Source organism: Phasianus colchicus, chromosome 21 (genome assembly GCF_987193195.1).
Source record: "Phasianus colchicus chromosome 21, bPhaCol1.hap1.1, whole genome shotgun sequence".
NCBI classification, from domain to species: Eukaryota; Metazoa; Chordata; class Aves; order Galliformes; family Phasianidae; genus Phasianus; species Phasianus colchicus.
The window spans coordinates 5,129,580-5,150,049 of NC_143456.1; the positions used below are offsets into that span (position 1 = coordinate 5,129,580).

Consider the following 20,470-nt stretch of genomic DNA (forward strand, 5'->3'; position numbering starts at 1 on the left):
TCCCCCCGCCGCTCACGGATCCCAGCGCGGCTCCCCCCGCCCCCCCCCACGTTGGTACCGCCCCCGCCCAGCTCCCCGCTGCCCCCCCCCGCGCCGCCGCGCGAATGGAACGCGCCGCGCTCGCTGATTGGCTGCCGGGCCCCGCAGTCTGCGCGAGCTGCGGGTGCCTCACTGTGCGCGCGGCCGGCGCTGCGCTCGGTCCCGGCTAACTTCGTTGCTCGCTCCCGCCGCTCGCTCCCGTCCCGCAGCGCAACGCCCGGCAGCGGCCATGGCTTCGGGTAGGTGCTCCCGAACGCGCGGTGCGGGGAGGGGACGGCGGCTTTTCCCCACGTTGGGACGGCGCGGGCGGCCGCTGGGGGAGGAGGCCGCGTCGGGGGGCAGGGAACGGGGCGCCCCCCCTCCCCGCACGCACCGCCCGCCGCGCGCGCCTCCGCCGGCGGGGAGGGGGAGGGGACCACGCCCCCCTAATGGCGGCCGAGGCCACGCCCCCTCCGCCGAGGCCACGCCCCCTCCCGAGAGACCCCAGCTGCGGGCGGACGAGGCCACGCCCCTTTTTCATTCGGGGGCTGTGCGGCCACGCCCCCTGGGGCAGGGGTCTGCCCTCGGTGTGGGGCCCTGCTCTGAATTGTGCAGCCCACCTCCAGGCTGGGATGTGAGCTGTCCCCCTTGAATCGTGTAGCCCCAGCATGGGATGCGATACTTCCCCCAGACTGTGCACTCCCTGCATGGGATGTGATCCCCAAACCCCAGATTGTGCACTCCCTGCATGGGATGTGATCCCCATAACCCCAGATTGTACACCCCCAGCATGGAATGTGATTCCTCTTGTTTTGGATCTTGCCCCTTCTGAGCATGGAATGTGACCCCCCACTTGAATCATGCACCTCCGGCACGGGATGTGATTCCTTCTCCCTTTGGGTCTTGTCCCTTCCATCCATAGGATATCCTTCTGCTCCCACCCCGCTTTGGATTGTGCACCCCACAGAATGGGATTTGCCCCACCTCTTGTTGCTGTGCATCATGCAGCATGGGGTGCAACCCTCCCCTTGGGCTGTGCCCCCACCAGCATGGGCTGTGCCTTCCTGCCCTCCCCCAGCTTGTGCCCCATAACTGCTGCCCATGCCTCCTAGCTTTTCCCTGGGGTTTCTGCCAGCAGGCTGTGGTGCCATTTCTTAACCTTGTTGGATGTGAGGTCCCATTTTGAGCCCAGCAGCAAAAGCCCTGGGGAGGGAGCATTCCTTTCTGTCCCTCCTGCACAGGATGGACATGCCTCTAGCCCTCAGTTATCAGGGTTGAGCTGTTGTAGTGTGGTCTGCTGGCATGTACGTGAATGTCAGAGTAAGAGAAAACCAAGCAAGCTGTGCCAAAGGGCTCCCAGTGCAAGGGGCAGTGCACTGCAGTGAGAAGAAAACACATTCAAAGGTGTGAGCCTTTGAGACCACAGATTCTTCTGCCAAATGAATGAAGTTTGGCAGTGAACTAAACACCCTTTCTTCCAGACCTCAGGTAGGTACCAGCCAAGCACCTGACGTGTCTCCTCGTTACTCCGTGGTAAGATTCTTTTTCTCTTGAGGATGCTGTACAAGCTGCTTCTTCCTTATGTGAAATCATCTCATAGAACAACTTCAGTTCTGAGGCATGCACTGCATATTCTTTTTTAAGAGGTATATGGCTCCAGAGCAGTACTGTAAGCTACATCCCACTTCACTCACAGGGAATTTTTCCATTAGCTGTTTCTACATTCAGAAGAAGTCCCTGCACATCCAGGACTTTCCAGAATTAAATCTGTTGTTTCCAAAAAACTCACATCCCTGCTGAGCCCACCAAAGGAAATCAATCAGAAGGCTGTAGACTAAGCAGTCCAAGAAGGGATAATCAGCACGGAGGAAAAATGTATAAATAAAGGAAATTCCCCTGATTCGAGATGTTCATATTTTACAGGCTCCTTATCTGGTTGCTTTTAGTCTTTTCCCAAATTGTTGTGGCTTGGCAGAAGTTTCTGAGGGAGAAACGGAGGTCAAATGTAATTCTTGTGCTTATAGGTAATTACATCCTCGCTCAAGAATTCTTTCTCTAACGACCATTGATATTCTTTTATTTAATTGACTGAATTAACGCTGTTGTGGGGTAACCTGACAAGTGACTGAGCACCACGTGATCATTTCCTCACTCCCCCCCTTTCCCAGTGGGATGGGGGAGAGAATGGAGAACAACAGAGTAGAATTTGTGGATTGAGATAAAGCTATTTACTAAGATAGAGAAAAAGAAAAGGATAATAATTATGACAAATATAGATATAAACGTATATAACAAGTGATATGCAAGCAGTTGTGCCCAGCTGGCCCCACATCAGCAGAAGAGAGTGAGATGAACTCCCACCCTGTTCAAAACTCCTTCTGCTTGATGTCATGGGATGGAATACACCTTTGGCCAGTTTCAGTCAGCTCTCCCAATTTTTTCCCCTTCTCCCAGCTCTTTGGGCCCTTTGCTTCCAATGGCCATCGCTCTGTACAGCCCTGCTTAGCAGCAGCTATGAACATTGGTGTGTTATCAGCATCATTTTTCTCCTAAAACCAAAACACAGCATCATAGTAGGCACTCTGAAGAAAACAGTTCCATCCCAGCTGAAACCAAGACAAACTGTATGCAAAACTCGTAGCAAAACAATCATTTTAAAATGCTGTAGCCTATTGAATAAGCTTTGTTATCATTCAAATGGAAATAATGTAAAAGATGTGACCTTTGCCTTGTTAAAAACGATACACATTTGATTTTTGTTATGGAAAAGCAACAAAATATTTGTGTAGGGGTGCAAAATGATGAGAATGTGTCACATCTGGGTGAAAACACTGTGAGATGTGAAATCAGATATTGCAGCTCTTGTTAGGTTCTGCTGAGTGCTTCTCTTGCAGTATGCAGTGCGATGCTTTCTGGTGCCTTGTGGAGATGCTTTGCAATTAAAACCCCTTGCTTTGCATCTGAGTAGCTGAGGTGACATCCTGATCTTGGCTGAGTGCCTGAGTTTAAGTGTAAGTACTGGCAGGAACAGATTTATAGCCAGATGAGGGAGGTGTGATGAACAGATTTGGAGCGATTTGGTGTATGTTTGCTGTTTGTTTATAGTTTATGGCATTTCTTCTGCACTGTAACTCACTCTCAGTTTCAGCTTTTTAGTCAGTTCTTGGAGTAGAGGTTATATACATAGAAACAGATGGGGAAAACAGAAATGGGGGATGAAAGCAGAAATTCTAATAGCTGTTTTTTAGACCACGGTGCTGCGATGTTTGTACAAGTTTTTGGGTACCTTAAAGAGAAGAATTGCAAGGCATTCCCCAGAGGGATGGTACTGCTGAGGCTGCAGGGAGACCAGGGCTTGGGCTTTGGTGCAAGGTGGAAGATAGAAGTTTCAAGTGTAAGTGGCAAGAGTTGGGGTGGCATTGGAAAGGTCTGAAGCTGATGGAGCAAGGTATGATGTGCTGTGTTTGTGCTGGAGGAACAGGGCTTTCCCCTCCCTCTTAGCCAGGGAGACCCATCTTTCTGCAATTAACGAGACATAATAATGTGGTAAGCTGAATTAACGTGAAGACAAGAGCATCCTGTTTAAGAACTGAATTCCAGCGTAGTAGGCTTTCCTAGAGTTAGTAAGGCTTGTTGTAGCACTCATAGCTTTTATAAACTAGGTTGATTGACCTTAATACAAGTCAAACAATTTCAGTGATGTTGCTGATGGTGTAAGTTTCTTTTTTTGTTTTGTTTGTTTTCCTTGAAGTTGTATTTTGAAATACCCATCCAGTGTAATTGTCTTTCAAGAGTCAATTTCCATGATAACTGATGTTTCCATTACTGGGAAATAAGCTGCATTATACCTATCTGGGCAGCTTGTATGTGAATGGATTTGTTCTTGCATGGTCAATAAGGGAACTACTGTGGTTCTTCATCCCTGATTTACATCTCCAAGTTCCACCTCCTTGCTTTGCATGGTACCTTAAAATGGGGTTCAGTAGGACTGACCTACTTAGCTTTGCTGGATTAATTAAGTGGCTGCTTTCTGTTCATTGATGATGGCACTACACTCGACAGCCATTAGCAAGGCTTGTATAGTCCTGGCTGTTGAGGAGGAACGTGGAAACGTGAAGATGGAATCCAGGCACTTCCAAAAGAGAAGCTATGGGTCCTGCACACGCCGTGCTTGTGTGTGCATGGCCTCTTGTCTGAGGATGAGGAAGAAGCTGCCTGGTTCTACTGGGAGAGCGAATCCCCTTGTTCACTGCACCTGCACCTTCCTGCCTCTCCCCAGCCTTCTTCCTTTCATATCAGGCCAAGGAACCAGACACCCATTAGAAATTCTCAATATGACTGCCTTCTTTTCTAGATTCTGGAAGTTACGGTCAGTCTGGAGGCCAGCAGAGGTATGGACTTTTTTTCTTGTTTTTCTTGTTTTGTTTGTTCCTGTTAGCAATTAAATATGCCAAATAAAAGGTCATTTAGGATTTCCAGCAAGATTCTGCAATCTTTTCTTCAACACTATACAGCATTGATACATTCTGCACGTTACAGTTGCAGGAAGCTTGGGACCAGATTTCTTTCATTAAGAAATCTTAAAAAATAGGACAAAAAGCTGATATTCACCCAGCGAAGACAATAAGGAGATTTAATCTGAAATGTCACGAATATAGAGATAGGTTTTTTGTAAGGCTGCCTTCAGCTGTTCCCTGAAATGTTAATCAAAGTTTATAGACAAACACGTGATGGCCATATAACCATTTTCCCAGTATAGGGATTTTTTAAAAAGGCAAAAAAACTGTGAAAACTGTTAATAATTTTATGATATAAAAACTGTATGTTTGGGGTACGTGGTGTACTTTAATCAGCAAAACAAAAAGTGTTCCTAGAGAAGTGTAAAAATCATGGATAACACTGCATCTATCTGAGTTTCTTGGTAGTTTATCAAACAGCAATAAGCCCAACTTTCATGTGCTTTAAATTTACACTTGAAACAGAGCAGACATTAAAATAAGCTCTTATGGCTCTGACATCTGAGCATGGTAACCATTCGTTTATTGATGTGTTTCTAACATGCCTTCAACTGGAGGATTTTCAAAACAACACCCCAAACACTTTCCAGCCTACATGGACGGTGCTATAAATATTTTCTAACTGCATTTTTTCTCTTTCAGCTATTCATCCTATGGCAACCAGAGCAATCAAAGTTATGGACAAACACAGGTAAGCTTGAAAAACGTTTTTCTAAGTTGGTGTAAAAAGATTGTTCCTGGGTTGCACTGTTTGGGCTGGGAAGGAATCTCTTCTCAGCTGTACTTGGTGTTTGCAGTTGTGTCTGGCAAAGGAAAACTGTACTGTAACTGTACTGAAACCTGCTGTGGGGTTTACGTTTCTTTTAAATATGTGCTCCGAATTACAGGGATATTCTGGTTATGGGCAGAGTGGAGACAATTCCTCCTACGGACAGAGCTATGGAAACTATCATGGGAACTATGGACAAAATCAAACAGGTTTGGGTATCTTGTTACATTCATTGTCAGTAACTAAAAGGTGAATATTTACTAAAAGATTTCTTTCTCAATTCCAAGGTTACGGACAAGATTCCCATGGCTATGATGACGAGTCCAGTTATGATAATCAGAATCAGAGCTCATACAACCAGCAGTCTTACAGCAACCAGGGGCAGCAGAAAGGGTCATCTAGAGGGTAAGAAAGCTGAGATTACATTGCCTGTTTAAAGTCCTGTCTAGTAGTCGTGTATTCTTAACTAGAGCTATAACAAGTTTTGTGCTATAGCTGTTAAAATAAAAAACAAGAAAACAAATGACAAATGTCTAATAATTTACAGTTTTAAGACCTTTTCAATGCCTCAAAGAATAGGAAGTAGGGAAAGCATATTTCTTTAGATAAGAATAGATGTGTTGTCCTGAAGCCATGGTATAGGGGAAGAGAAATTATAGAAAGTCTTTGGATAGTGACCTCAACAAATAATGGATTTGGTAGAGAGTGTTTTGATGAAGAAAAAGTTGGGTTGGTTATTTGTCTATTCATGTTTTTTTTTGACATAAAGTTACAGTAACCTTACAGTTCTTAGATTTGCAGGTGTCTTCTATGGCTTGGAATGTCTTTTCTTGCTGGAAAGAAGAGGAAAGGATTCAGAAATACCATTTAAGAGATATATATTTTTCCAACCAAATTGGATTCTCAAACCATGCTTTTATATTCTCATCAATCGACTTAAATGCCCATATGCACTCTGCAATCATAGATTCAGTGCTTCACACTGTCATAAATGTATTTCATTTGTTAGATGTAGTTGTACCCATTTGCAGGAGGGTTAATAATACAACTTTGAAAGTATTCTTTCAGCCCAACCCAATAAGAACTTGAAAAGCAGCCTGGTGCTAAAATACTTTATTGTCTTATTTGCAAACTCTGTGCATTTACTCCAAGGTTACTTCTTACAGTCAGTCTTTAATGAGAGTCACGTTATCTATTAAAAATGCATTGTACATATAAAGCCCCATTCTTGTGTTCAGAGTCCAAGAATTCTGACTTTGTTTTGCAAGCTTATTAAACTATCTGGGCTTCAGAAAACCTGTGCTTGGTTTCTGTTTTTGTAGTTATTATTGCAAAGCATCTTAATATAGACAAGTAAGGTTTTAAGCTGTCTGAACTTCAGGTGCTGCCACTCAGAGTGTCACTGAAAGGAGGGCAGGTATATGGTTCAGTTTTGGTTGTCTACGCACGGTTGTAACAAATAAGGAGAAAGTGGGATATTAAAAATGATGATAATTTTGGAATGGATGATCACATAATTAAGTACTTAGTTGGATGGGATAGTTAGAGATCGATTGGCTGAGTTTTTGAAAATCTAGTGGAAACTTCTTATAGAAGTTTCTGTTTCCTGTGGATTTTCTTGGTTTGTTTGCTTTTTGGGGAGTGAGTAAGATTGAGAAGGACTGGAGAGTGGCAAATGTAATGCCTCATCTTTTGGAAAAGGGTGTGAGAAGTGATGAGGACGAGAAGAAAGGGTGACAAAAGTGATTAATCTCAATTACTCAAAAGACAATACATTTAAGCCACAACTAAGTACCTAGGGGGAAGACAAAAGGATGAGTAACAGTCAGTGTTTCCTAGATGCAATTATTTCTCATAAATGTATGTAAATTCTTGCTATGACAGGTAACCCCACTGGAACAATAGTTCTCTTGCATACCAAGTTTTTTGAAATGCTTTTGCTTCTACCTTGTGTGAATTAGTAAGTAGCCTTGGGGTTATGTGGTAGAGGTGAAGTTTCGTTGTGGTTGCTATATATTTGATTAAATGATGGAGTTGGAGAAGAGTTATGGATGATTCCTGCTCAGAATGTAGGGACACGATCAGTTATAATATAAAAGAGATGATGAGTCTGATCAAAGTTTTTGATAAAAGTTAGTGAGGTACTATAGATAGATGACTTGAGTGGGAAGGATTACAGGAATTTTTGAGGACATCACAAGAGTTAGAAAAGTGCTTGGCAAAATGGCAGAACATCCAGAAATACACAGGGTGCAGTTCAGTGAGTGCAAAGTTTTGGGGTTTTATGTGTGCTGGAAATATCAGCTGCACAATACAGCATGAGCAGGGAGTATCTTCTCACTGTGTTGTAGAGAGATGGATTTGGCATTTAGTGGGTCATAGGCTTTGTATCAGCTATTGTCATGCTACTGGGGAGAAGGGAGAAAGCCAGCCTTATTCTGGGATATGTAAGGGGAGCACTGCTGATCATTACTCTTTGGGAGGAAGTTGAGGATGTCTTGGAGGTGATGGCAATGTACATTTTTCTGCCTCAGTTTTACTTAAAGTCAGATATATCCCAGCAGAGATTAGATGAGACATACAGTGTTTTCGTATCACTGGGAGGTAACTGTGACAGGGAATTTCAGCAATGTCATGTATTTTCCGCAATTACTTTGCTCTCTGTTCTGTGAACGTTTAGCTATTAATACAAATTCTGTTTATTTTAAGTGGAAGAGGCTCTTATGAACAAAAGTCAAACTATGGTCAGCACCAAAGTTCTTATGACCAGCAGTCAAGCTATGGACAAAACCAAGACTCTTATGACCAGCAGTCAAGCTCATATGACCAGCAGTCGGGCTACGGCCACCAGGGCTCATATGACCAGCAGTCGGGCTATGGCCACCAGAGCTCATATGACCAAAAGTCAGGCTATAACCAGCACCAGAGCTCATATGGCCATTCTCAGCAATCCTACCAGTCTCAGAAGGGAAGCTATAGCCACAACAGCCAAGGTAAAATTAACAGATTGAATTAAATATTGGTTAGTAACATTGAACGCAAGCACTGTGAAATAGATGGATTTCCTTCCACGGACAGTTGATTTGATGAATGGTTAAAGCTCTTCTTCCATGTTGATATTATGGGGGAATGTTTTACGTGTTAAGACTTTCACTGCATTATGCAGGAATGAAAAAACATTGGGGCCCTCAAATTGTTGTGGTTGTACTTGTTGGAGACAGCCTTGCAGAGTTTGTGTCCACTGAGTCCCACAAGGTCTGGATGGGATTTTCTTCCAAGCTGTTTTGCACCTTTTTCCTATATGAAGGTCTGGATGAGTCACGAAGAGCTTTTGTAGTTTGCATTCCAACTTCATGCTGCTTCTGTAAATTCTGAGATAGATGGAAATGAGAAGTTTGAGACAGACCATTTTCTGCAAAATCTTGGCTCAAGCAGCAGGGCCCACACTTGTTATCCTTGTTCTGTCTTCTGTGATTTCTTTTGCAAAATGAGAAGGCTGTGTGGGAAGTAGAATGAAAAGTATATTTTAGATGATATGTCATTAATGTTAGAGAAATGTAGTGTTTATTTTAAAATTGAAGTACAGAGTGCTTACTTTCCAAGATACCACACAGCACTGGAGGCTGAGGGAGATAAGTGGAGCAAAATCAAACTTTGCTCTGTTACTTCCTGGAGTAGATAATGGAAGTGGGATATTTAGGAGTTGCCATTCATATCTGGAAAGCAGCAGACTTGAAGAAAAAGAAAATGTAGAGCAGAAATTTTCACTGCACCACAGTTTGAACTTGGATGAGTTTGCTCATCCTTTGTCTTTTTTTCTTCCTTCAGATGATCGTCGGGAAAAGAGCAGGTATGGAGAAGATAATAGAGGATATGGCGGGTCACAGGGAGGAGGTAGAGGGGGATATGACATGGATGGAAGAGGTCATATGTCTGGATATAGGTAAGTGATCTCATTCTGGTGCCTGCAGTTCTTTCCCCTTTGGCCTTATTATTTAGCTGTTTTAAAATTTCTTTATTATTTGCTTATAGATTTAGATTTCAGAAAGTGAAAGGTAGTTGGTTTCTAAAGTCAATCCTTTCTGCACTACAAAGTGATGCATTTTGCTCAGGTAAAGCTTTTACGTTAAGACAGATTGAGACCAAAGTGTTTGATTGTTATGACACATAGCTGCATCTTATTTACATTAGCTGCAATAAAAGAGCTGCCAGAACCCATCACTTGAAATAAGATATTTAAAACCTGTGAAAATCCTTTCTGAATGAGAAAGCCAACAGTCAAGGTCTGAGACAGTTCTATAAATTTCATAGCTAAGGCAGCTAACCTTTGGCAAGGAAATATTGTGACTTTGATGACAAATCATTATATTAGAGTTGACTAATTATCTTTCAGCTTTCTAAATACAATTTTAATCAAAAGTTTAACTTTTTTTTTTCCCAGTTTTAAGCTTCCATTAAAATAGTTTTTATTATCGGTTTAGCTGTCAGTCTAAATCCATTTACTTTAGGTAGATTCTAAATACCCACAGAGGAGGTAACTTTCCATTGCCTTTGACCCTGTTGCTGTCAAGAAAATATATGCACACGCTTAATTTTGTGCTTGTTGATGATTTCATTCATAGGTCTGAGAGACTGGGACCTTTGCTTTAGAGCTCATCGAATTAGGCCAAATAGCATTGCTACTTCTTAATAAACAGTCACAGCTGGCTGTGTTTTATGTACCTTCTTGATGGTTGGGGTATGTAGAATGCTCACTGATGCAAACTAAGAATAGAGAGGCTTCCAGTGAGCTTGGAAGCATTGCTTGCCAACATCACCCTTAAATAGTCTGCAGAATTCTGAGTTATTGCATAAACTCCAGATAAAGAACTTTAATAATGCACTGCTGTTCATTTGAGCTGATAAAGTTTAAAGAAAGAAATTCAACAATGTGGTAAGACTTGGTTATTTTTTAAAGTATCTCTTTTTAGTCCATATTTAAGGTTTTCCTGATTCTGGGGTGGTCCCAGATTGTACTTTATGGCTGTTTTGATATAGATGGACCTCTCCTAATCAGGCATGGTAACACGGTTAGGAACATATTAGTAGTTTCTTAATATTAAAATGTGCTGGGTTTCTATATAACGTGAACTTAACTAGCTAAATAATTTGAGTTCATTCATAGCTGGAAGTGAACTTTTTTAAAACCTATTTTTATATGTAAATGAGGGCTTTTCATACTCCTTTGATATAATCTGTTCAAAATAAAATAAAGAATTACTTGAGCCCTTTCCAATGTGGGAAATGAATGTGAGCTTCAAAAAACATTCGTTTGGTACACTTCATCACTTTGAAACAAACTCCTGTCCTTGTGAGATAAGAGAAATGGATGTCTGTGAAGATGGAGCCCCTTGCCATAGTTTTCCAAAACGTAAGAAAAATTTTCTGTGCACATCCACATGGATAATGATACATCACTGCACTTCAGAGCCCAAAAAGGGGAAAGAATGAAGGTGAATGGGAGGAAGGGGGGAAATTGTGTTGAGGTGGGAAGGCGTTAGGACATGTATTGTGAAGTCTGTCTGCTTCCATTCAGTGATGCAGACTGTATTTTTCTGAAACTGCAGTGCCATAAATACTTCCCCAGTCTTTCTGCATAACTATAGCTGGGGATTCTCCTTCTGACACGTTTTAGCAAAGTCACGTGTTTATTGGAAAAGAATAAAAGGTTAAATTAAATAGCAAGCCATATGATCAGCAGGGGGAAAGAAGTTCAGGTAAGAAGTCGTGTTTAATCCTGTTGAAATGTGGGGTGTCAGGGTAGTTTTTGGTTTTGTTTCCTTGGGTTTCTTTATTTTAACTAAAAGCAGCATGTGTAGGAGCATCATGTCCATCTGCAATAACTAGGTAATACTTTAAGTTTTTCCTTTGATCATGTTTAAATGCTTAAATTCCATAGCCATCAGGAAATACCAATCTAACAATTTTGTCTGCAGAAATATTTGTGCTGCTGTAATAATGCAGGCTCTGTTTTTTATAATGATTAGAAAATACTGTGTAAATGAGTTTTAGCAGCATCTAGTTCTTGTTTCATGACACTGTGAGGAAAAAAATATAGTTACTAATTTGAGATGGTAGCAAATAAATCCCTTTTGTGTTAGATGTTAATAAAAAAAACTCCTCATCTTTCCTGGCAGTGCAAAGCAGGGAGATCTTGTTGCAGCTTGTTGTTCATCAGTAAGCACTGCCCAGTGCTTGGTGTTCTTACAGCTGCATTGCCTCATCTGTTCCATGGTGGTGGGTGATGAAGGCACCCTGCTCACAGTGTCCTTGCTGACACAGTGCTGTCCTGTACAGTGGTAAAGGTGTTTTTGGCTGCAGTGTTATTTTCTAGCAGGATTATTGCTGGCCCCATGGCCTGTTACCTACCTGCAGCAGTCTGGCAGTGCAGAAGGTAATTCTGGAGTATTTGGGGTAAGATCAAATCAGCATTTGTAAATTCTGAGGGCTTTCATTTCTACGAGTGTCCTTTGTAAAGTATTCTAAAACATAGCTGGTAACATTCAGGTGTGAATCATTATTCTGAAAACTAGAATGATCCAAATGTGTACAGTAGGGAATGCTCATTTTTCTTTTGTGCTTGTGCAGAGCTGTACAGCACAGAGTTGTACAGTACTACAGGTACTGATAATCTCAATAAATGATATTTTTGCTAATAGCAGAACCTTTTTTTTAACCTGTAAAAGTAGAGGCTCATCTTTGAGCTCCTGTGGTTAGAGAGCAGGTACAGCAGGTCTTGGGAATGAAGCATTTCACTCAGGTGAGCAGCCATACCCACACTGCCCCTCTTTTTTAGACTCTGCACTGAATGGGAGAGAGAAGCTCTGCCTGTGCTCATGCACTGTGTTGGTGAAATTAAACAGATGCAGTGTAGAGCTCTGTTCAGCATAGATTTTTTTTCTCTTTGAGATTGAAAGCTGCTGCGCTATAAGCAAAAAGTTAATTATGCAACTTAATTGCTGTGCCAGGTAGTGTGAGTAGGAATTGGCTTGTTGGGATATCAAGAAACTACAAATGATTCTTGGAACAGAGTGGTTTGTGTTCAGATTAATATTTACCTTGAAATGTATATGCTTGAGCTTAGCTTTGTATGGAATTTGGAGAAACATGAGCAGAGTCAGTAAATTTGGGCAGCAGAAAAGCCATCTGTCAGTGACATCATGGGTGCACCAGGCATTTACTTCTTGTATGGCAAAACACATTCTTACATGTAACTCCCACACTCTTGATGAGACATAGATACGTGTTGGGAGCTGAAATTGGGTTCCTGAATTTAGTTTCACTTCTGCCAATATCTTACCATGTTTTGAGTGTATTTCTTGTCTGCATGGCATTGTGCTCCCCATGTAACTGAGCCTATAATGTAAAGGTATTCCCAGCTGAAGTAAGCAGTGCTCAGAGGAACCTCATTCACACTCAAGTAGGTGATGTCTAAATGTGGCCAAATACAGAAGAAAAGGACAATGAGTTTTTCACAGCAGTGAGTTTGATCACCGTGCAGATGTAATGTGTGCTTTCTGGCTGCTTGCAGTTCAGTCTCAGTCTCTTTTATTTTGTTATGTATGTTGGTGACACTGCTGAATCTTGGCAAGCTGTTGGTGACCTTAATGTAAGATGTTCAAACCTCAAACTGCATCTGGCCACACGTCTGTTTGGTCTGTGTGCAAGGCTGAGGAAGCAATGACTGAAATGCTAAAATGAAATATTCCACGTGTTCTCTGATGTGAGTTTGGGAGCTAGCTCAGTTGCTGAGGCTGAGGTTTATGTTTCTGGTCTCAGTGAAGGGTAAATGTGAGACTGGAAGTAGCTTCTCACAACCAGCTCCCATGTATAACTCCTGAACAGCTTGGGTGGCTCTGCCTGCCAACCCCAGCAGTGTAACACACTGCAGCTTTATTAACTGGGGACTTACAAATGGGGGAAAACGAGGGGAAGCATTCATCTGTCATCAAAGGTATCTGCCACTGAACAGATGTGGGTGTGGGTTGGGTCAGGCAGGTTGGATTAAGCAGAAGATAATGGGCTGAAGCACATGTGAGCAAAAGCATATTTCAGCAGACATCAGTTAACAATGATTGGGAAGTTCTGAATTGCCCTAAAGCTCAGCCTGAGATGCAGAGTTAGTGCATGGCAAAGTTAGGTGTCTTCCAGTGTGTTTTGTGTACCCAGCTCCATCACTTCTCAGAATCACACTGCACACATTTTTCCCCTGACATCTCAAGTGAAGTCCTCATGTCTGATATTTGCTGTATTGGTCGTGGACTTACTTTCTGCATGGGTTTAGATTGTTGGATTAGTATTAAGATACTGCATCTCCAGTTCCTACAAGTACAAACACACTTTAAAAACTGAGGGTTTCTTTTCATGCACGTAATTGGAAAGTAGCTCTCTGTTTCAGATCTCCCTTCTAACCTTGGAACGTTGCTGTGTCTCATCTCTTAACGTGGTCTGCGTTTTGTGCCACAGGTTTCAGAATGAATGAACTAAAAGTTGCCAGGCTCTGCTTTTGAAGCTCACATGCACACACCCTCTGTAGTGCCAAGTGCTGGCAGTGCAGCAGGTCCCTGCTCAGCCTTCTCAGAGGATGGCTGGTACTGCTGCTTGCCCCCAGTGGACAATCATCAAACAGCTTAGGCTGGAGGGGACCTAAAATATATATAAATATATAAATGCATAACAACAGGTTGATTACCTTTAGCTCTTCTTATTCATAAGACAGTACTGAAGTACCAATTATTCCAAAGCAGCAATTACATCTGCAATTAAACCCCATTAACTTTCATGAAAATAATGGTTCTGTTTTAAAACCCGGTTTTTAATAGCACTTATTTTGGCTTGTGGGATGGGAGGAAGTGTTGAAACAAAGATATGTCTGTGGGCTACTTTTAAATGACTGTTTAGGACTCCTCTTCTCCAGTGCATCACCCTGGAAGGTGATTCACTTTCATGTGTTTAAATCTTTGAACGTGAATGGTCAGAGAGCAGAACGTTGAGATGGTGCTTTAGCTGCTAGACAGTAACTCTCATTAACTGTAGATGGAGCCTTGGGCTCAGCACATAGAGATTTAAGGAAGAAATCATTTCTTCAATTTTTCCTCTGCAGTGGTGGTGACCGTGGTGGCTTCAAAAATTATGGTGGTAAGTGCCGAGTATCCAAAAATGTTTCAGTGGAAATTCTTTATAAATCTAAAAGCCACCAATCTCTTGTTACTGTCTCGTAGAAGCATTGTAGTGTTTTGGTGAGGCTGGTGTGTTGGTCAGTTTTAATAGCCAACCCTTTAGCAGTAAGCTAGATTTCTGCTTTGTCAAACTGCATGAAAGAATTTGTGGAGACAGTGATGTTCACTAGATTTTTATTTTTTTTATATTATTTTTTTTAATTATTTTTGTTTCTTACAAATACTTCTTAGAAAGGTACCAGAGGGGAAAAAAACCAACAGCTCAGTAAAGTGCTCGGTGATCTGACAACCAGCATTTGCAAGCTAACACCAGCATAGCATCAGTGTGGCAACTGCCACACACTGCAAGTTAAAGAGCACAGTAACGTCCAGACACCTTCTGTTGAACGTTTTAATCTAAATGCCTCTAAATCTCTGGTTAATGCTTTAGATCTTAGATGCATTGCATACATGCTTTAAATATTTTCTTGTCTCTAAAAAAAAAAAAAAAAGAAAAGAAAAAAAAAAGTTGCTTGAAAACGTTTTGCTAAAAACAGTTTTTCTCTTTTTTTATTTTTTTTTTCTTCTGTTTTTGAACCTCTTTCATAGGTCAGAGAGATTACGGACAGAGAGCAGATGCTGGTAAGAAAACAAGCAGTGGGTGGCATTGGATTGTTGCTCATAGGTCATTGCTTTTTAAAAGTATGTCTGCAAACATGGATGTGGCTGCAGTTCCCATGGCTCAAAGGTGACTTAGCTGCAGCTTGTCTTCATTGAGAGAAATGTCTTCTCCTTTAGAGCATGTGAATTTTTGGGTGGATTTGAGTTGCCTCAAATAAAAACACGTGGATGAAGCATGAATCGGGTTGAGCCAAGCGACTGCTCTTGCTGCTGTAAATTTGTATTATTTAAAACATGCATTTCTTGGGAGGGTGTGACGTCCTGGCTGCATGGCAAACAGCTGGGCATGCACTGCTGAAGTTGATGGCATTAACCTCAGTTAATGCTCTCATCTTTTGTCTCACACAAGTTATCCTTGGGCTATAAGTGTCTGCTACTGGGAAGAGTGGACTTCAGCTTAAAATATTTCTTCTGTTGCTAACAGGAAGATGTGTGGTAACTGTAGCTTATTTTTAATAGATTCAGAGTCTGACAACTCTGACAACAACACCATCTTTGTGCAAGGACTTGGAGAGGATGTTTCAACAGATCAAGTGGCAGACTACTTCAAACAAATAGGCATTATAAAGGTATGTGAAGTGAGAAATCTCTGGTAAGGAGGAAGAGAACGTGGAGTTGGTGCATTGGAGGTGTAATGGATATTGTCTGAGGCAGCTGCTTGCTGTGGCTCCCCAGAAGTTAGAGATAATATTTCTATCTGGGTAGTGACAGCTTATTTGAAATAAGCCAGCTTGCTGGTGACATTCAGTTGCTTTGTGTCTCTTTCAGTTTTTTAGTCTTTGTAGTCCTTGTCACTAACTCCATATCTGTTATACCATCTTGATATTTCAGCAAGTGTGCTTCTGTGTTCCTATGGCTGTTACTTTTGCTTCTGCAGTTCTGAATTAGGGCTTCCTGCTCTTAACATCAATGTTTGTGAAAAACAGGCCCCTCATCACTTCATGGAGAGCAGCCATTAAGTGTCTTTCCATCAAAAGCATCTTTCTGCAAGCCAGCTCCGAGAGCTGTCAGTTTTTTTACTGACACTTACCTGTTACAGCTAATGCTCTGAACTGACTCTACCAGTATTTCTCCTTTGCTAAGTACACAACCTTTCTTTCCAGACCAACAAAAAGACTGGCAAGCCTATGATAAATCTGTACACAGATAAGGATACTGGCAAACCAAAGGGAGAAGCAACGGTATCTTTTGATGACCCTCCTTCTGCCAAAGCAGCCATTGACTGGTTTGATGGTGCGTGAGATTAATTACCTCTTCTTTTGTTATTAGTGTTGTGGGTGGCACTTTCAGGTTTTGGCAGGGGTTATGGCAACATTGTGCCAACTGCTTTGCATGTATGTTGAGGAGAATTACAGTACATATTGTTTTTAAATCATGGGTTCAACAGTGGAAAAGAGCAGATCCCAGCAATACACTGATCTAAAATTCAGATTTTGGACTTGAATTATAGTATGTAGAAGTCTGTCATGGCACACTATTTTGCTGATAAAATAAGATTTTACTTTTGTTTCAGGAGGGTAAAGCAAATATAACTATATTAGGTGCCCATACAGCCCTGCTTGCTGTCTGGTAACCTTGCATCTATGAAGAACAGAGACCTTGTATTTAAAATGTCATGCCTTCCCTTACTTGGGAGTATTTCATTTTTGCACTGGCTCTTACACTGTATAAAAGTCTTATCTTTTGGTTTATGTAAAAATTATTGAGTTTGTCATCTCACGTTTTGAACAGTGCATTCTAAACTAAAGCATTCACTCCATGCTGCCTGCATCATAAAGGCTTTTTAGTCAGTCTGCATTTGCACATCACTTCTGTTCTCTTGCACTTGCTGCTGTGTTGTTGGGAGCTCTATTAATTTTTCCCTCTGTTTTAACACAGGAAAAGAATTCAATGGCAATGTTATCAAAGTTTCTTTTGCAACTAGAAGACCTGAATTCATGAGAGGAGGTGGAGGTGGTGGACGTCGAGGTGGGACTAAAATCTGTCAAATCCTTCATTTTGTGTAGTGAAGTGCTTTTTAACTGCCAGTAGTTTATAAAGGTAATTGACTTTGTAGAAGTGATTTCTCAAAGCGTTTGAGTCTTTGGGATTCTGGCAGTAAGTAAGAAGTATTGAACCAACTGAGACCTGTAAGCTTTTATGCACTGCATAGAACTTGTGCTCCTTTTCAACTGGAAAATCTCCAGATTGTGTCTCACTATTCCTTACAAAGAAATGATGATGACTGTGAGGATCAACAGGTTCCACACAGATAGATGTGAATTAGCAGTGAGTGCTGGCTTTTAACTGTAAAGTCTCTAGATACTCTGATGTTTCCAGATAGTATTAAGCAAGGGAAGTTATTCATCTGCTGCTGACTTAGAGAAGCAGTTGGATGCCCGACTTCTTTAATTAAATAGATGTTAATTTCCCTGGCTCTCTGCATAATACAGTTTTATCAGTAGCCTACTGGATATAAATTACCATTTGACTAGAAGCATGTTTTGTTTTGTGGCTGTCAACAAATTTGCATTCTTACATTTTGAACCTGATGAAAAATTCTCAGTTGGGAAAAAAAAGTTCTTGGTCTTTTTGATGCAGCACGAGCTGTGTGTTGTCCCTGTGGTTGTGTCAGATGGATCCTGGCATTAATCCACACAGGGTTTGCTTTGTTCTGTGACTGAGTCAGGCCATATGTAGATGATACAATTATACACTGTTACATTTTTATGGAAATTTATTAAAGCACGTAGTGGTTTATATAATTACCATTGGCCATTCAAGGTGATCATGTTTCCTTTTGTTGCTGAAAAAGAATTTATAATAAATATGTGTTGGAGCAAATTCTTCTAGCCACCACACGCTACTTTTGGTTTTTTTCCCATGTCTCCTAAGTTCTAAATCTGTCCATGAAAGCATGTGTACTTGAGCTCTGCACATACATTAACCTCTGCTGAGATTTGGTAGTGGCTGAAATTTCTGTTGCCATTTTGCCCAAATCTTCAGTTATCTAGTAGCAAATGCAGCATCAGAAAAGTAATTCTTGAAGGCTGAATGTTACAGGGGTACAGTTGTTTGCCTGCCTGCTCTTCCTTCACAGTTCCCACTGTGGCTTTCCTAGTGATTAATGTCAATACAGAGATTGCCTACCTACTCTTTCTTCCACATGGAAGGTCTGTCTGTCACTTTTTGAAGCCAGTGGCAGTCCTTAATAAATGCTTCTCATGTATAAGTCTTAGGTGCTTCTCCTCCTTCATTCTGATTATAATTTTGTTTACAGGTTCACGAGGTGGATATGGAAGAGGTGGGGGCTTCCAGGGTAGAAGTGGGGAACCCAAAAATGGTGATTGGGTTTGTCCTAACCCGTAAGTGTCATTTTAATTGGGCAGTGGTGTTTCACGTGAGCCCTCTGAGTTTCTTAGCAGCTAAGTCTGGGAAACCCTTGTCCTTCCTAGGTCCTGTGGTAACATGAACTTCGCTCGCAGGAACTCCTGCAACCAGTGTGGTGAGCCCAGACCAGAGGATTCACGTCCATCAGGAGGAGGTGCGTAAAAAGATCCCTGAAAGCTGCTGCATCTCCTCTGAAGTGTAAAAGCTGTTAATGATGTCCTCAGCTTTCTGAAAAACCTGACGGATGTGTTGGTTTGCATTTTCCTCCAGATTTCCGTGGGAGAGGTGGCTATGGAGGAGAAAGGGGCTATCGAGGACGTGGTGGCAGAGGTGGCGATCGAGGAGGAGGCTATGGGGGTAAAATGGGAGGAAGGTAAGCAATCTCTTTACCCCTGCTTAGTTGTGTAATACCAAGTAGAGATAAGAGCTTCAGAAGTGAATAAGTCAGTTTGCCTACTGGGTGTGTTTTGTGAGCACTGTTGGTTAAAGGTATCTGTAAGCAGAAGACGACACAGAAGTAGCTGTAGAGATGTTTGACTGAGAGGACTATTTTTTATGCACTTCAGAGATTCCTTGTGACTTTTTCTTTCCCTTTCAGGAATGATTTCAGAAATGATCAACGTAACAGACCATACTGAAGACCACTGTGAATGTTTTGTTTGTCTTCTTGACCCGTTGGATAGTGAAATTGCCAGAGTTTTGCCTGCCGCTTCACCCATGGCCTCTTCAGATAGTTGAACTGAGTGAAACTAGATTTTTATTTTGGTGGGAGGGACTGGGGCAGTTTGGGAGGATTTTTTTTATGCGAGACATGGAAATTTAATCCTGATTTCAACTTTCTCCTCTTTTCTTCCCTTCCATACCTCTTCAACAGGCCCTAAGAAGGAAAAGGATAAACTGTAAAATATTGCCAAAATACAAAGTGTTTTGTAATACAACAATAAATGCTGATTGTTTTATTTGTGAAATCTTACGGTTTCCCAGTTCCTTCAGTTGTACATCCTTCTTCACACACTCCCTGTCTTCCAGTGGTGTGACCTAAATGGGATCTTGTTTTTAATGAAGTGTCATTAATGAGGTGCTGCTTTCACTTGAAAACCTGCAGTTAAGTCAGTCGCACGCTTGTTTGCTTTACACACCCTTTGTCCCGGATTTACAGACCTGTCCCCTCCTCTGTTCCCATTTTGCTCTGAGACTGAAGTCCTGCTCTGCTTGAGCTAGGATGCCTGCGTTGGTGTGCCCTGCAGCTTTCCCAAGGAGCAGGCAGATGGCAGTGTGCTCTCATTCCTCCAGGAGCTTGTCACATCCAAGCAGCAGCTCCAAAACCAAGGTGGAACAGCTTCAAAAAACAAACAAAAAAGGTAACTTGCTATCTATTACTCTACATTTTAATTGCTGTTTTTGAAATGTGGATGATAGCAAACAAGTGTTACATGCTGCAGTTTAATCTCTGAGAAAGGACGTGGATGATGTCCAGGTAGGCACATTGTAAACGTTTGGAATTCAGCATTTAAGCCAGGGTTTGAAGAGAGGATTCTCACTCCTTGCACTGGGTCACTCTGCACTCTGCACGTTTTTAGGGTCTGTATCTATAATCCATATAACGAGGCACACAGCTGTGCAATCTCAGTGGCCTCCCACTGAGTCAGAGCTCACTAAGAACTGAACAAAAATAGGTTTTGTTAATGTCTGTGACCCAGCTTCCTAGCTTGGGGTACAGTCTATAAATGTAACCATCCTGCAGCAAGCATGGCATGGGCCCACATTCCCCTGGGGGCAAGTGATGGTGGTTGGAAAGCTGCCACTTCTAACACTGGGGGCAGCAGTTCTCAACAGCTCTAGCTCTATTTAAGACTTTCTAAAGCTCCAAACTTGCTTTTTCCCCCAGGCTAAGAGCACAGTCATTACCAGCTGGATTA

The 20,470-nt window shown here is 41.9% G+C and overlaps 1 protein-coding gene across 1 annotated transcript; it reads left to right on the forward strand.

The window, feature by feature from the left end:
- The first annotated feature begins 123 nt into the window (after positions 1-123).
- Positions 124-19,454, forward strand: TAF15 (TATA-box binding protein associated factor 15). The gene is made up of 16 exons (XM_031591806.2): positions 124-278; positions 4,373-4,409; positions 5,178-5,226; positions 5,423-5,513; positions 5,592-5,709; positions 8,014-8,297; positions 9,133-9,247; positions 14,447-14,481; positions 15,111-15,143; positions 15,642-15,751; positions 16,286-16,415; positions 17,061-17,150; positions 18,442-18,526; positions 18,617-18,705; positions 18,822-18,924; positions 19,150-19,454. Exons 1-16 carry the CDS (start codon positions 269-271, stop codon positions 19,187-19,189), a joined length of 1,419 nt encoding a protein of 472 aa, XP_031447666.1. The 5' UTR covers positions 124-268; the 3' UTR covers positions 19,190-19,454.
- Positions 19,455-20,470: the final 1,016 nt, after the last annotated feature.